Here is a 17,676-nt window from a genome sequence, read left to right on the forward strand (position 1 = left end):
ATTTATAAATGACTGATTTATGAAAATCTTGTCAAATACAAACAATGCAGATTAGCTCCATTCCTCAAACCATTATTTGCACAAGGAGAGGCATTACTGTTTTCTGTCAAACTCTTATGGTTAATCTATAGGACTGAACACACTATCTGCTTTTAGTTGTTTAGTCTAACCACAAGATTATCTTATCCAAGAGAGAAAAGTGAACGAAATCCTACTAATCAATTTTCCTGATAAAAGTGAAAAGCCTCCTTAGTGCAACAATTCAGAATACTACATTCCCCAAAAAGAATGGAAAGCAACGTCAGCATCACCACATCAGACAAGAGTAAGCAATCTATATAAGGCAATAACTAATATCTGCAATTCTTTTTTCATAGAAATTTGCATTTTAAAAAATTGATAGCAAAGATTCTTGAAGATCTCAAGTTGTTCATCTTTAATAACAGCCAATAATTTTTAAAGGACATAGTCTGATAACGATGCTGGGGAATTGTTATTTACCCAGTCTTTATCAGCCCTTTCTCCATAAATCTCAGGCTGGCATACATTTACACAGCTCTGTAAAGCAGGTTACATTGAGAGAAAGTTACTGGTCCAAGCACACCGACAATGTTATCCTATGCATTTCTACTCAGAATCCAAGTTACTTATCAGAATCCTAGGAAAGTGTTCATTAGATTATACTGCCAGTGACTTCCATGGCAGAAGATCCTTGTTCAACAGCCTTTCTCAACCTTTTTACCTTTGAGAAAACCTGAAACATTCTTCAGGCTCCAAGAAACCCCAGAAGTGATGTGATCGTGCAGAGTATAGGTGGGAAGCATCGCTGTGTACAGGCCCAATCAGGGGCCCTCCCCTTCCCACCACCTTGAAGGCCCATCATTTGCCTTTTTGGGAGGGATGGGTGGGTCGACATGACCATGTATGGTCATATCGCCCAATTAATGTTTAACAAATTATAAAACTATATTAAAAATTAGGAAACTCTTCCAGGATTCATGAAACCCTGGTTGGGAAAGCCTGTCCTAACCACTACACTAGAGTTTATCTTTGTTGCACAGATTCTTCTTATTCTGGGACTTCTTTGAACAGCATTACATACATACACTATATATATAGGATATATAGGATTTGGGTGACTTTTATTTTTTATGAACTGATTTTGCAGTTGCCTGAGATTTAAATATACTACTTGGGAAATGAAGACTGAATCACTTATAGCCTGCTTTAACATTAGAAAGCACCCATGAGGGTCTCCTGTTTGGTTTTGGGTCATGCTGTTGTAATAGAATGGCTTTAACTCATTTCCCTCAATCTCTTTCCCTGCCTAGCTGCTATTAGCATCAGTAGAGGTAGGAAGAAGCAGACACCCATATTGTTCTCTATTCTGAATCACCACAGTTAATAGCAGCACAACCTTCCTCCATCATGAAATTCAAAACAAAATACATGCGATTCCCAGGTAATTGCCCATTCAGACACTGACTAAGGCCATACCTGCTTTATTTCAGCAAGGTTGCCATATCTGGTGCCTTCTAAGCATATCTACAGACCCACATCCATGAGAACTGGGGGGCAGAGTTCTGCTAGGGAAACAGTCTGTGTGTATGGGGGGAGGTCAAACTACCCAGCTCCTGTGCCATAAGCCATTCATGCACAAATCATATAGCTGCCATTTAATATTCAAAATATTAGAAGATATGACACTAGTATGTCCTTGAGATCAGGGAAGGGACAGCTCTAACTCTTGTGCTTTTTTATTGCTCTCAGACTTCCTAATCCTCCTTACCAACTCTTTACAATTTTATATCTTTATAAACGATATTGGCCACTCTCTGAAGAAACCAAATTTCCACCCACCCAAAGTTGGGGAAAGACACATCTCACTTTTATTATACGCTGATGACTTAGCCATATTTGCCAGAACCCCTATAGGACTGAGAAAAGCCTTAAAAGCGCTAAACTCCTACTGTCAATTGAATAGCCTGGTAATTAATCATGATAAAACCAAGTATGTGGTAAGAGACCTAAATCTCATATCTGGAGACTAAATGGCGCCCTAATAGTCCAACATTACAAATATCTTGGCGTTATTTTCCAGGCAACCTATTCAAGATCTGCCCATATTAATAGCATCTCTTTAAATGCACAGAAAATTGCAGGTGCAATTAAAAATTATTCTGGCAGAAAGGAGGCTGCTACATTCCAGCACCAATTAACATCTTCAAGGCTATGGCTCTTGCTCAGCTAACATATGGGGCTCCAATTAGTGTAACGGGCATATTGGGCAGTCTGGAAAAGGTCCAGTCTAAATTTCTGAGGGCAATTCTGGCTATACCAAAAAACATCTCAAATGTACCAGTTAGGATTGAGACAGGTATGGTCAATGTTCAGTCCAGGCTTTGGATAGCTACCTTTACATTCTGGCTAAAACCACTTTTCCAACAGCAAGGTCTTACAAGTCTAATAGTGATCGACACATTCATCGCACCTTGGCAAATTGCACTCACTAAAAAGTTGGGCTACTATGGTCTCTCATATCAATTGTTTTTGTCTATGGGTTATGACAAGGCTATAGATCTTGTTAAGACAAGAGGGATAGAAGAAGAGAGGCAACATGATCTCAACAATATTCAGGACCCACTCTTTAGGAAAGATCTCCTAAACAGGAACACCCAGATGCAGTATCTAAGAAAAGTGGTAAATCCTGAGCACAGGAGATCCTTTACCCTCCTTCGTCACAATGCCCTACCCTCTGCTTACTTGAGTGGGAAATCTGATGGACTCCGTCTCAAGGATCAACTCTGTATCTGCAATGAGGGTCAAGTAGAGAACACAGAACACATCTTATTTGAGTGCAAGCTGTATAATCATATTCACACAGGTGCATTAGTACCAATGCTTATAGAATGCCCTCACGACCTGAGAAAGCATTGCCTGCAAATATTGCTATCAAATACAGATAATTTGTTAACTAGCAAAGTAGCAAAATTTGCATGGCTAGCTTTAAGAATTAGGAAAAACTGGGTCACTCATGTATAGCCATAATAGGTCCACCGAACTTCTTATGTTTTTTGGTTAATAGATATATCGCACGTCTCTTAATCTTGTCTTTTGTTTTATATTTTAACAGCTTTATTAGTTTTATTGCTTTTATGGCTCATTTTATCCTTGTAAAATAGTCAACGGCAGTTAATGCTTCTAAATGTTGGCTTTTATGGTGGAGAAGTTTTAAGTTTTATTGTTGATGCAGTTTTAACCTTTTAATGTATTACCTTCCCTTTTACAAACTGCTATTGTATAGTAGTGCTTTTAAAATTTTGGTCTAAATGATCGTAAATAAATGATTTGATTTACAATTTTATATCTTTGCCCTAATCTCATTTCTTCCAGTTTCAGTGTGACACCCTTATTGTTGGATCTTCCATACATTGCAAGGCTGTTTGATCTTATGCAAATGTAATATTCCCCATGCTCTGAATTGAGTAATCTTGCTCTAATGCAGAAATCATTCAGAAAAGCAAAATCCCTAACTTATTGGAAGGAAAATAACTGGATGCAACGATACATTTCCACAGAGGCCTAAATGGTAGAGGCAGGAAACTATCTTTCAAACAAAATATATTTTAAACCACTGTCTCAATTTTTGCCTCAGATTATCCGTAAATTAATATTTATACCAGCCAAAGAAACCTTTTATATTCTGGAATTTTGTATTTGGTTTGGAGAATTTTACTACATGGTTTATGATGGCTCCTTTTGTCTAAGTACATCATTATCCAACTATGATATCAGAACAGGATATGCATGATCAGAGTAAAATATATCAAGTATTGAAGAGTGCAGGATAATCTGATAATTGGATGGCCTGCAGGGATATCACGGCAATAGTGTTCCACACTTAAGAAATTTATTTCCCTAGTGACAGGGATGAGGCTACCAAATCGTTCATGTCTTAATCCTCTCTTTGTTGACACCCGAAGCTAGACCTTTCTTTCCTGAGCAACAAAGTTACAGTGGAATACAGAAACAAGTTCCTGCAAAATGAGGCAGAAATGTCAGTCACAGAAGAACTGGTTACTCTGCATAACTCCAACCCAATGAGTCTTCAGCACCTGCACGGGACATGAGCCTATAACTATAATGGGCTACTTAAGTAAACTTGAACTTAATTCCAGTGATACAGTACACACTCACTTAAGACATCTCATCATATTCAACAGGCTTGTGATAACCATTTGCTAGAAATGGCAATAACTGAAGTTAAGATTGAAGGAGCCATGTTGTCATCAATATTCTGGTGATACTCTACTCTATATATCCTTATTTAAATCTCCCAGTTAGGTGGTAGAAGTCCTGAATTGCTTCCTGGCCATGATGGTTAACTGCCTAAAAGTGAACAAACTCAAACTAAACCCTAAAAAGACAGAGGTAATGCTGGTTGGGAAAGCATTGGGAAGGCATTGTTCTCCACACTTTCAGTGGAGTTCAACTGACACTTGCTGACTCAGTTAAAAGTCTTGGGATCATACTGAATCCAGTTTATCACTAGAGAAGCAAGTTAATGCAGCTGCAAAAAAAGGCTTTCTACCAACTCAGCCTGACATGTAAGACTGCCCTGTACCTTGGTACATCTAACCTGGACAGCTAGATTCATGGAATCACAGAGCTGGAAGGGACCTCCTGGGTCATCTAGTCCAACCCCCTGCAATATGCAGGACACTCACAACCCTATCGCTCATCCACTGTAACCTGCCACCCCCTTGAGCCTTCACAGAATCAACTTCTCCGTTAGATGGCTATTCAGCCTCTGTTTAAAAATTTCCAATGATGGAGAACCCACCACCTCCTGAGGAAGCCTGTTCCACTTAGAAACCACTCTAACTGTCAGGAACTTCTTCCAGATATTTAGATGGAATTTCTTTTGAATTAATTTCATCCCATTGGTTCTGGTCTGTCCCTTCGGGGCAAGAGAGAACAACTGTGTTCCATCCTCTACACAGCAACCTTTTAAATACCTGAAGATGGTTATCAGATCCCCTTTCAGTTGTCTCCTCTCCAGGCTAAACAGACCAAGCTTCCCCAACCTTTCTTCATATGTCGGTCTCCAAACCCTTCACCATCTTTGTTGCCCTCCTCTAGACACACTCCAGTTTGTCTACATCCCTCTTCAACTGTGGTGCCCATAACTGAACACAGTACTCTAAGTGAGGGCGAACCAGAGCAGAGTAAAGCGGTACCATCACCTCTCCTGGTCTCGACATGATGCTCCATTTGATACAGCCCAAAATCCCATTTGCCTTTTTAGCCACTGAGTCAAACTGCTGACACATGTTCAATGTATGGTCTACAAAGTCTTCTAGATCCTTTTTTTTAAATTTATTTATTTGGATTTTTATACCGCCCATTCTTTACAGCACAGACTACTGCCAAGACAAGTCTCCCCCATCCTATATTGGTGTATATGGTATATTCATACCATTGAGACCAGACTACTGTTTCTTTCTGATAGTTCCAGACTTCTAATATCCTAATGCAGTGGTCCCCAACCCCCGGTCCGGAGACCGGGACCGGTCCGTAGATCAGTCAGTACCGGGCCGCAGCTCCTTCTCATCCTCCTCCCTGGCTGCTGCCTTGGGGGCTGCCCTGCCACTCTGCCGCTGGCTCACCTTTGGTGCTCTCCAGCAGCTGCCATGGCTGGGGCTCCCCCTCAGTGTGGCACTGCGCAGCTGCTGCTGGCAGCGCCCCCCAGCGGACGGCGGGAAGTCAGGGGCACCGGCGGGAAAGCAAGTGGAGCAGGGGCTCAGGCGGCAGCGACGTCCCTCAGCAAAACATTACACCCCCCCGGGCCTCAGTAAAATTGTCAAGTGTTGACCAGTCCCTGGTAATAGAAAGGTTGGGGACCACTGTCCTAATGCATTTGGTTACTGAATATCCTATTTTGTTGACTGTACTGACTTATTATGTGTAGTCTGCTTTGAGTCACTGTGAGGAAGATGAACTATAAATAACATAGATAAACAATAAATTAATGCTCCATGAAGATTGTTACGCAGCTCTTGTACTTTTGGCTCTCCCAGTTCCATGCCCACTTCCTAAAATCCATGAACCTTGATCCTTAAAGTTGTACTAGATTTATTTTGTAGAACAGATGATATGAAGAATGCTATATAACTGGAGACAGATTGACCCAAAGGTTCCAGGCATAAAGACAGGCAGTGTTGAAATGAGCTAGGAATGAGTTTTACAGGGGAGGCATAAGACAAAGTGCATCCACTCATGGAAGGAGAAGAATTTATCATAGCAAAAGAGCCCAAAGCTAGCAATAGAATCAAGGAGGCATCATGGCTCAGTGGCAGAGCACTGACTTTGCATAAAGGAGGCCACATGCTCAATCTTTGCTATCTCCCATAGAAGATCAGACAGCAAGTAGCATGGAAGGCATCCACCTGAAATGATGGAGAGCTACTGCTAGTCAGAACAGACAATATTGAGCTTGACACTATAGCACAAAGAGAGTTGAGTGAGCTAATGCAATGCTCCTTGGCCTATCTCTCAGCCTTGAATGAAAGTGTGCAAAATGTTATCAGCCATATGTATTTTTACTAGCCCACCAGTCCACTTTTTCTTACTGCCCCCTTTTTCCAAGGCACATCCATGAGATTTCTTTAGGTTCCATTTGTTCAAGCAACAAATTTAAGTTCCATTTGTTCAAGCAAAGCGACTGTTGCAGAGTCTTCAGTGTCATTCACCGTTCTAGCATTTATTGTGAGTCTGTACCACTGCAGCAGATTAAGACAGTGCTTGTGCTAACTTGCTATCATCTCTCATTCGGCATGATGAACTATAACCCTGCAATTCAGCTGCGGTGGCTTTCATCACAACAGGAGTTTTTACGCATTTTTTAAAAAAGAAAAAACACCTACTATAGATTAGGAAAGTGTTGAATTTATCACGAGACCTTGGTATGAGATGTATGTGAATCTATTTCCTGTAAAGCAGGAAAAGAGAATGAAACTAGTTTTATTGATGTTATATATCAGTCTGTGTTCTACTCTGCCTGCAATTCTTGGGATTTAATCCTCCATGGCTGGTTTCTTGGAACTATTGGGATGCATTCTATTAATCTGTTGTGCTAATAGCGGAACCCTCCTCCAGTGCAGGCAAGCCTGTCCTGCCACATCAAAGCTCCTTGCACGAATGATCTAATCCTGGGTTTTTCTGGCCGATTTAGAGATATCTCATATCCGTTCCTTTTCATTTGATGTACTTCAAGCTTTCCAGAGTGTAAATCATCCTCATAGATTTAAAATCAGGTCAACCAATCATTTGTATGCTCTATGCATAATTCAAAATGCAAACCCAGAGAATCAGGTGGCAATATTATGCTTAACATTTTATCACTCCCAGTAACATTTTCCAAAACTTCACTAGACCTGTCACACATTTCAGGCGGCAGCTGCTTGGTCTCTCTCACAAAATGGTTATTCACAGCCCTTGAAATCAAGGACCCTGAAGCAAAATGTTGTAATAAAAGAATACCTCAATGACTTGCAATTTTTAATCAGTTACTTTAGCTCCAGCTGTGCCTGTCTTTCTATGACTTCTTCCTAAATTAACTACATATTAATTACTAGAATAATTGTGGGTATATGTAAGCTCTTTTTGTAATGAAAAACTTTTGATATTTCTCTACTTTTTTAGTCTTGGGCAAGTTACAGCTTAACAATGCTTCAGATCCAATAGCCAATGAAAGCCTCACCCATGTTATTAAGCTTTTGCCAACCCCCCAGAATAATTCCATCCGCCAACACCCTTACATTTCATTAACTGGGCTACAATTATGCTTATGCTAAAGTTTAACATTTTCTTGCCATATTAACTTGACACTTACAGTTTACAGTGAGATATCAAGTAGGGGCAGCCCTGACCAAGGTAGCCCAGCCTAACCTGATCTTCTCAGATCTCAGACGCTAAGCAAGATCAACCCTGGCTAGTATTGGATGAGAGACTGACTGCCAAGGAGTACCAGGGTTGGGATGCAGAGCCAGGAAATGTCAAGCCATCTCTGCATGTCTCTTGCCTTGAAAACCTATGGGGTTGCCATAAGTACAAAAAAAAAATTATGTTGCTGCACTAAGTACCCAATGGTCCAAGACTTGCTGTGAAGTATTTAAATATGCTCAAAGATTGATGCAGAATACCTGAGTTCACTGATATAATCAGTACTCTGCAGAGATTAGGAGGGCCTTTAAAAGCAGCTATACTTGGTGAAGCATCTGATGACTTTTCTGATCCTGAAAAAGGACCAATAAATAGAACTTGCAAATATATGTGTATTTCACATGTAATACAATCCCAGGCACAATTACGCCTTGCTAAATCCATTAACTTCAATAGATTTAGAGATGTGTAATTCTGTTTAGGATTGTTCTGAAAACTCAGTTTCTACTATGAAAATGTAGTTGAGACTGTTTTTCCAGCATACGTACACATCTACTTTACGTATTCTTGCATTTTTCACAAATGAACATAGGTTGCATATTACTTCTTACATGTGAAGGCTTTCTGCAGAAATGTTTCCATATTTGAAGTTGGCTTTATTTTGCCTTGGTATGTTGTTTCATCTTTACATCAATAGGGCACCATCCAGAAGAATCAATGAGTCTTTAACACATAAATCCAATTCTTACCAAGTCTTTGGATTACAAAGTCTTGCCTTGCTTACAAAGTCTTTGGATTTCGGTGTGCCTAACTTTCTTTGGGTGTCAGTACATATTGTGATACCACTGAAATATGCACAATTACTGCAGTGAAGAGACAAAACTTTCAAGAAATCTCTACCTGACCTTTACTGCCCTGTCTGTTAGTTCTTTATCTTATGATGTTAGATAAGGAGCTGAGTTCTTTAACAGATGAGTAAAATCGAGGATGACCGAAGGTATTAGGCAAGCCATGACAAGCCTTGAAAATCAAACAACTAGTGTATTATTTCTGGAAGAAAAGTGGAAGTAGCAATTATATGCTAACCACAAATAGTTGCTTCTAAAGTTCTGCATGAAATCTAAGTTGATTGCCAAATGAAACATGGTAATAATTTCAGTCATGGGGACTAGCACCACTTTTTCTGTGCTGCTGCAAATGTGATGGGAATCACTACTGCAACATGCCCTTGATCACATTCTGTGACCACTCACTTGCAAAGTTTTATGTCCTAATGAGATGCTGAGGAAATCAGGCTAATTTGAGTGCCTTTGCTGCACAAAACAGTCATAGAAGAATCACCTTCTAAAATGTCACTACACACACTGAAGTTGCTTCTCACAAAAGTGAAAAGGTTACCAAGAGTGAAAAGCATCACTAACAAGATACCACTCACAATGGGTCTGCAAAGGTCATGAAGAGTCACAGCTGCTCAAGAGGCCTGCCATAAAGACGGCAGACGGAGTCCACAGAAGGCAAGCCACTGCATTATTGATGCACAGTATGAGCTATACTTTAACGGATTTTAAAAACAAAACAGTGCAGAGGAAGCCCAGTATAAGGAGCCTCCGGGGAGGACAGTATATAAATATATAATGAATAAGTCTTTTTCCAGGATGGGTTTAACAGGTTATCCAAAATACTTATTGGAACAATTTACAACTTGCCAACATTGAATCAAAGCCACTTAAATAATCTAAGGACACCATAACTTATTAACACAACAAAATATTCACCAACTCTAGAATATGGACTCCTATAAACAAACACCTTGATTGTAGCACGTAAATCATGCAATCTCCTCCCCTTTCAGATTTGCTCTGTGCTATTTTTAAGCTGCTAAGGAACCTTTCTTTCACTGAACAGACATGCCTATGATTGCTCACTTGGGTACTCACTGAAGCCTCTCCTGTTGATCTGTGCTTTTAATAATCTATAGCTTTGACTGAGATCTGCTTCTTAATTTCATCTAGGATATTTGTGTGGCTTTGCACACTGCTTTTAAAGGTACTGTAGAATAAATTCTACAAAAAAAATGCCAAACACCTGCTTTCTGAGTCCAACCATTTGCAGTCCAGCCCTATACAGAATTACACTAGTTTAAAGTCACTGAAACCAACAAGCTTAGACAATAGTAGTTCCACACAGGAAGGTACCGTTAAGTCCACTGCTCTGTCCTGACAGAAGCCAGTGAAATCTGCAAAGTCCATAAGCAGAGCAAAAAGACATCAATTGTCCTCAGCCCCTGGTCATCAGAAGTACAGTATTCTTTGGTACCCCCCCCACCAAGTTTATGTCATTTTAAAATTAATTGTATGCCCATATTCATTAGCTAAGAACAATAAAACAGTACTTAAACTCAACTGGTCAGGACTAGTAAAAATAATTTTAAATGATATTCCCAAACTGATAAAAACATCTGAAACAAAGTATCCAATGAAGCAGTTGGTGCTGCAGTTGATGCCAAAATAAATTTGCCAGAAAGTTAAGCCCACTGGTTTCAACATGAAAGTGTTAGGAACATGAAATTAAAGATACAGAAAGATGTTTAACTTTTCATCCCCTCCAAACATTAAATGCCACTGAACTGGATTATATGTTTTTGTCTTGTTTTGGGGTACACTAGTGACTAATTTTGGTAATGGGAGAACACACTACCCACAATCCTCTTGAAAGAGGACAACACATGTATTTTACAGGTTTGGTTCATGCAAATATTATAATACCCTTAGAAATTAGGGTTTCTGGTCATTTCCCTATTCATACAAAATGGTGACAAAGTTTATCAGAAGTCCAAATCTCCCTTTATGTGTGCTCAGATCATGAAAATCGGGGCTTCAGAATTTGTCTCTCAGAGTCTAATATCTTCAGAGAACCACTTAATTATAAATATGAATACTCATTCTGTCTTTTTTTCCACTTTGGACTAAGGTGACCAGATTTTAACATTGGTAAAGTGGGACACCATTGACCGGGGGGGTTCTTGATTAAAAATTTGGTTTATATGGAGCAACAAAAAGTTTCATAGAACGCATAGAACGCAAAAATAGTATTATATATTTTTAAATTTCAACATAAGTACAATTTGCCAGGTACCCCCAGATGTCCCTCCAAAAGTGGGACAATCTGGTCACCTTACTTTGGACTCAACTCTATTCTTGCAAGCACCAGTTAATTCCTAATGATAGCATCAAGTCTCATTAATACTATGAATGCATTTAGATTAATTTCTGTTTAGAATGTGCCATTTTAAAATCATCTAGAACAGGGGTAGTCAACCTGTGGTCCTCCAGATGTTCATGGACTACAATTCCCATGAGCCCCTGCCAGCTGGCAGGGGCTCATGTAGTCCATGAACATCTGGAGGACCACAGGTTGACTACCCCTGATTTAGAAGAATGTTATATAGCCTTGGGAGTATTGCCCTTTTACTAAGATGAATCTGGAAAAAATGGGGAATTATATTCAAATGGTGCTAACAATCATCCTAAACAGAGTTACACCCTGCTATGTCCATTACCTTCGATGGACTTCAATGGGTTTAGGATTGCACTGTAATCTTGCCAGAGAAACTGCGCTCATAATCTATCTATCTATCTATCTATCTATCTATCTATCTATCTATCTATCTATCTATCTATCTATCTATCTATCTATCTATCTATCTATCTATCTATCTATCTATCTATCTATCTATCTATCTATCTATCTATCTATCACTTTTTGTTAACCATTGTTCCAGGATTGACTAGCTCGTGGCAGTTCACACTCAGTATAAAAACCAGCAAAATATAATAATAAAACTATAATAAGACACTAACAAAGACATCCCAGCACCTCCCCCCCCCCATCCATATCCAGAAACAACCCCTACCACTGCCCAGGTACTACTGGCCAGGTGTCCGGCAGAACGCCTAAGCAGGGAGGGACCCTGCCCAGTACTGCTAGTAGTAATAAACATATGGATGAACATTCTACAAATCTGCAGATTTACTCTACTCAGAATGCAAAATTGATTTCAGTTGCACACATTTTTCAGATACTCATGCTGCACATCAACAACATAAATAAAGGTATGTAAATAAATATACACTTGAATGGTTGTACTGATATAGAGATTTCTCTATTGACAGGAAAATCAGAGAAACTTCCTCTTACTTTTAATTTTAAAATTATTTCAGCCTAGCCTTGAAAGTGATGGTTAGCTTTGAAAAATCCAACTTATTAACTGTAAGGACATTCTCACTTTCAAATAATTTAGACTTCCACAGCTATCAAGCAGTTAAGGAATATAAAAACATGTAGGTTAATTTCTGTTGTTTCACAAAATATTTCCATGGAGCACAACTTAGGTTAAATTCCACAGTCAAGTTCATGCCAGAGCAAAGCACAGTTTCCATGGCTCTCCTCCAAAATTTTTTTTCAAAGCAAATCACCTTCTCAGGAAATTAAAAAGCATGGCTCACAGAGTATACATTTGGATATGCTAATATAATAGGCCAGTTACAAAATTCTCACTCATTCCTATTGCCACCAAAATAAAATATATATTTGCTTACCTGAAACAGAGACTTCCATGATAGCTTCCAAAGGTCTGTTGTTGTCCAGATCCCGGCTTAGCTTGAGCTCTCCAGTAGAAGAGTCCAAAAGCAGCAGGTTTAATTCATTGCCCCTGATGAAAGTGTAGTTAAGTTTGTCAGACACATCAGGATCATGAGCAGGGATCTTGCCAATCACTCCAGAAGGGAAACTATTGGACTTATTGGTGACATAATTGTTGAAAAGGATCTGGAAGTCTTGTAGCACAGGAGCATTGTCATTCTGATCTAGGAGACGTATGTGCACAGTGGCTCGACTAACAAGAGGGGCTGAGGTAGCTTGCACCACAATCACGTATTCTGTTTGGCTTTCATAATCCAGATCCATCAGGGCTGTGAGGTCCCCATTAAGGAGGTCAAGCTGAAAGACTTCTGGGATGTTCCCCTCCACAATCTGATACATGATTTGTGCATTAGTTCCCTCATCTGGGTCTATAGCACTGATACGTGTCACAATGGAACCAACGGGGCTGTTTTCCTTCACAAAGATGTCAAATTCATCCTGCTCAAAAACAGGTGGGTTATCATTGATATCTAGCACTGTAACCTGGATATCCACAGAGGCTTTGAGGGATGGGACTCCCCTGTCCACAGCAAAAGCCCGCAAGCTGTAAACAGCCACATTTTCACGATCCAGCTTACGCAGTGTCCGTATCACACCTGACGTGGCCTCAATGTAGAAATCTCCATCACCATCATCACCACCCTGGAAGGTATAAAGGAGGCGACCATTTTGGCCCGAGTCACGATCAGTAGCAGACACCTGCAGGACACTGGTAGAAAGTGGCACATCCTCAAAAACAGCACCCTGGTAACGGTCACGAAGGAATCGGGGAGCATTGTCATTTGCATCCAGGATAAGGATCTCCACATAGGTGGTATCAGATTTCTGAGGGATTCCATTGTCATGGGCTGTGATGGCCAAAGTATAAGCAGCCTGGTCCTCATAGTCTAATTCCATCAATGTGGTAATTGTGCCCATGTCTGGATCAATACGGAACTGAGGGATGTTGTCCTCCAGGACGTAAGTGATCCTAGAATTCTCCCCAGTATCCTCGTCAGTGGCACTGATGGTTACAATGGATGTTCCAATGGGCTTGTCTTCACTAACACTCACTGTGTAGTGGGAACTCTGGAAAACTGGCCGGTGTGTGTTGGCATCTGTGACATTGATGAAGACCTGTACGGTGTCAAAGAGAGTTCCGTCTGAAGCCATGACCGTTAACACATACTGCCTCTCTTGTTTGTAATCCAGGGGCAGAGACAGGGTGATCAGCCCGCCTGCGCTCTGACTAGTGATAGCAAAGCGGTTCCTTGTGTTGCCACTAGTGATTTGATAAGTCACCACACTGTTGACATCTCGGTCCACTGCCGTCAGAGTCAAGACGCTGCTGCCTACCCCTGCATCTTCATTAAGCCTGAGCTGATAAACCTTTTCTGTAAACATGGGGCTGTTATCATTGACATCGAGAACCGTAATAGACACACTGGCTGAAGAACTCATGACAGGCACTCCGTGGTCTCTGGCTTCCACCCCAAAATGGTAGTTCTCCACAGTCTCCCGGTCGAGCTCCACCGATACTGTAATCCACCCAGTACTGTTGTTGATCTGGAAGGGGAATCCGGTGCTCCCACTTGGGGGCACTGGAGAAAGATGAGATAGCTCAATGAGCTTATATTCCAGGTGGGCATTATCCCCAGAGTCAGCATCTACGGCCTGGATGTGCAACACGGAGTAGCCCAGGGGGACATTCTCTAGCACTGTGGCTTGAAAGGGGGTGCTTACAAAGATGGGGGCATTATCATTGACATCCAACACCTGAATGGAGACCATCCCGCTGGAATTGATTTGTGGAGGCCTCCCCCCATCCTGGGCTTTTATCCTCAAGTTATATTCCCTAATGGTCTCATAGTCCAGGGGGTTTATCAAGTCAATAGAGCCAGAAAAAGAATGGATGTAAAACTGGCCTTTGAGGTTACCACTCACAATACTATAGTGCACCTGGGCATTGCCACCCCGATCTCTGTCAGTGGCTTGAACCTGCAGAACCTGGCTGTTTATTGCTGTATCCTCCGGAATCTGCACCAAGTAGCGTTTCTCACTGAACTGCGGAGAATTGTCATTTTCATCTTCCACCATGATACGTACAGTGACCGTGGCACTGCGAGGACCCGGGTCTTTGCCCTGGTCATTGGCTTCCACCACAAGATGATATTCCGAAATCTCCTCTCGGTCCACAGGGGCACAAGTCCTCACAACGCCAGAGTGTGGATCAATCTCAAAGACTCCCTCCCCAGCACCGGGCTCCAGGATACGATAGAGCAAGTTTGCGTTGTCTGGAGCATCCTCATCAGTGGCACGGATAGTCAGCACTTCATAACCCACTTCAAGATTCTCTCGGATGTTCTCACGATATTCGGGCTGCTCAAACACCGGACCATGATCGTTGGTGTCGCTCACAGTCACAGTCAGGAAGGTGGTGGCCGATCGCTGCCGCGGGGAGCCATGGTCCACTGCAGTGACTTGAAGCACGTGGGTATCCTTGGTCTCCCGGTCCAGGCTACGACTGGTGACCACGACTCCGGTCTTTGAGTCAATGGAGAAGTAATCATCAGACCGCTTGTCAAAGAATGCCTCCATGGAATATGTCAGTCGGCCTGCCTCCCCTTCATCAGGGTCAAGGGCTTCCAGCGTGATGACCCTGGTGCCAGAAGGCTGGTTCTCAGCAATTGACACTTGATAATTGGGCAGCTTGAACTGTGGGGGGTTGTTCACACTCCTCAACCTCCGGACACCCGGATGCTGAGACTTCCAGATGGCTTCACCCCCAGCCCCAAATGGACCATCCCAGTTTCTCCCCAACCTCAATTTCTCCTGTCTTTCTCCAGCCGCTTGCTGCCTTGCTGGTCCCAGCTCTACCAGGATGTCCCCTCGGGTCCTCTTTAGGTGGCAAAGAAGCTGCAGGTGGTATCCCCCTGGGGGCTGGGGGCACCCTTCCCTCCCGTCCCTGCAGGCCAGGGAGAGGCCGTCGGGGCACCGACACTGGGGGAAACTAGTCAAGGCAGCCAGGACGGAAAACAGACGCCCCCCGTCGCTCTTCCGGGAGTTCGAGGGGCAAAGCAGGGAGGGCAGGTGCCTGACCGGGAAGACGGCGAGGTGAGACAGTGTCCGTCCAGGGGCCGCGCTCGGGCAGCCGGGGCCGTGCAAGTAAGCCGCCAAGCGAAGCGAGAGGAGGGCGCCGCCGGCGGCGGAGGAGGGCACCAGGCGCAAGTGGAGCGGCAGCGGGTTGCGCGCCCACGAAGCGCACGCCAGGGGCTTCGCGGTGGTCCGCAGCAGCAGCAGCCCGTCGCCCGTCACCTCGACGGCGTCCCTCAGCTGGCGGGCCGTCCGGGTCTGGTCCAGCGCGCAGCGCCACTCCGGCCCCAGCGAGAGGTCCAGCAACAGGTCGCCGGGGCCGCCGCCGCTGCCGCCGCCGGCGAGGCGCAGCTCCCAGGCCGGGGCGGGCACCACCATCGCCACCAGCCCCGCCAGCCAGGCGGCCAGCGGCCAGCGGAGCAGCATCTCCAAGGCTTACGAGGCCCGAGGGCGACACAGTCCATCCACCCGCCGGAGCGGATCATCCGGCCTCGTCCATGAGCGGCTGGGGGGCGCGGGGCGGGCGGGGCGCACGGTTCCCCAGCGAGGATCCCAGGCGCGCGCCTCCAAACGCCAACTTGTCGCTGGCTGCCCACCTTGCAGCTTCAGCGGGCCCTTCAAGATGGCTCCTGCCGCCCAAGCCGACCTGCCGCTCAGTCACCCTTGACGGCCGCTGCCCGAGCTGCCCTCCATTCAGCCTCTCGCGATGGCGCGACCCGAGCGGCGGCGGCGGCGGCGGCGTGGCAGAGGTTGGCAGGAATCCGACGGCTTCGGTTCGCCGCTGCTTTCGCCCACCAGGCACGGGGCTGGCTTTTCGCCCTCTCCCCGCAGCCTTCCTTCTCCTCGGCAAGCCGGCTCCTTCGCGCCCGCCTCAAGCGCCGTCCTGAACGTGTCCCGAGGAGGTGGAAACACGCCTCTGCAGCAGCTGGCCGAGCGGTCCCCGCGGCGGCCGGAAAGTTGTGCGACGAGCGAGCGCCTCGCCTGCCTAAACTTTCGCTCGCACGGCGCTTGATCCGCCGCGCCGGCGCCTTCGCTCGCTCACTCGCCCCCGGCTCTTTCAGGGATCGCTCCGCCGCCGTGAAGGTGCGCGCGCGGCTGCCGCTGCCCGGGGAACGCTCAGTGGGCTCCGCAGCAGACGGGGCCGGGGCCCGAGGCAGAGTGCCCTGCCAGGACGTGCGGGGGACAGCGGCAAGGGAGGGGGGGGCGTAGCCGCTCGGAGTCACCCAGCCAGGCGAGAGGCAGCCTCGGAGAGCTCCAGCACTCTCTTTGGGCCCCGGGGCAGAAATGCACAGTCGGCGCCCTGTGGCGTCGGGGCTTGTGCCCTCGCGCTGCAGTACACAGTTGCAGGTCACCTAAAGGCGGCGGCAGGGGGTGGGGGAGGGGGCGAGGACTTCTATATGCCCCTTTTACTGCCCCCTGACTATCCGTGTAGTGTATGTGTGGGGGGGGGGGAGAATGTTTTTCATAATGCAAGGGGGCAACCCTGACCCAAACAAATCCACTGCGGGTCTAAAGCACTGGAACAAAGATTGAGTCTGGGGGCACTTTTAAGACCCACAAAGTTGTATTCAAGGTGTAAGCTGTCTTGTGCAAGCAGGTATCTGGAGAAGTGTGTGTGTGTGCACCAAGACTTATATCGTGAATAACATTTTGTGAGGCTTAAAGGTTCCGCTGGACTCCAGCTTTGTTCAACCAAAATAAATAGAAGTTTAGAAGCATTTTAAAGGCCTGCCTCCCAAAACGTTCCCTGAAATATTACTTAAGTTGATATAGTAAATACCCTAAGGCAGACACTGCATGTAGGAAGTTTGTATGTGGTAAAGATTCACTATTCCCCACTTGCATCTGAGGAAATGGGCTCCAGTTTATGAAGAATTATGCAAGGATAACATTTTGTCAGTCATTACAAGATCAAAAGACTTCTTTTGTTGGGAAGGAAGAATGGGAGTTTCCTGGCAT

The 17,676-nt window shown here is 44.3% G+C and overlaps 1 protein-coding gene across 3 annotated transcripts in view; it reads right to left on the reverse strand.

The window, feature by feature from the left end:
- CELSR1 (cadherin EGF LAG seven-pass G-type receptor 1) overlaps window positions 1-16,230 on the reverse strand; it is a 184,023-nt gene extending 167,793 nt beyond the window's left edge. For all 3 annotated transcript variants that reach the window (XM_077338234.1, XM_077338233.1, XM_077338232.1), the window contains exon 1: window positions 12,543-16,230. In XM_077338234.1, the coding sequence (XP_077194349.1) occupies window positions 12,543-16,143 (3,601 nt within the window). In that variant the 5' untranslated portion in view covers window positions 16,144-16,230. The remainder of the gene's footprint in view (window positions 1-12,542) is intronic.
- Window positions 16,231-17,676: the final 1,446 nt, after the last annotated feature.

The sequence above is a fragment of the Paroedura picta genome, chromosome 5, assembly GCF_049243985.1.
Source record: "Paroedura picta isolate Pp20150507F chromosome 5, Ppicta_v3.0, whole genome shotgun sequence".
NCBI lineage: Eukaryota > Metazoa > Chordata > Lepidosauria > Squamata > Gekkonidae > Paroedura > Paroedura picta.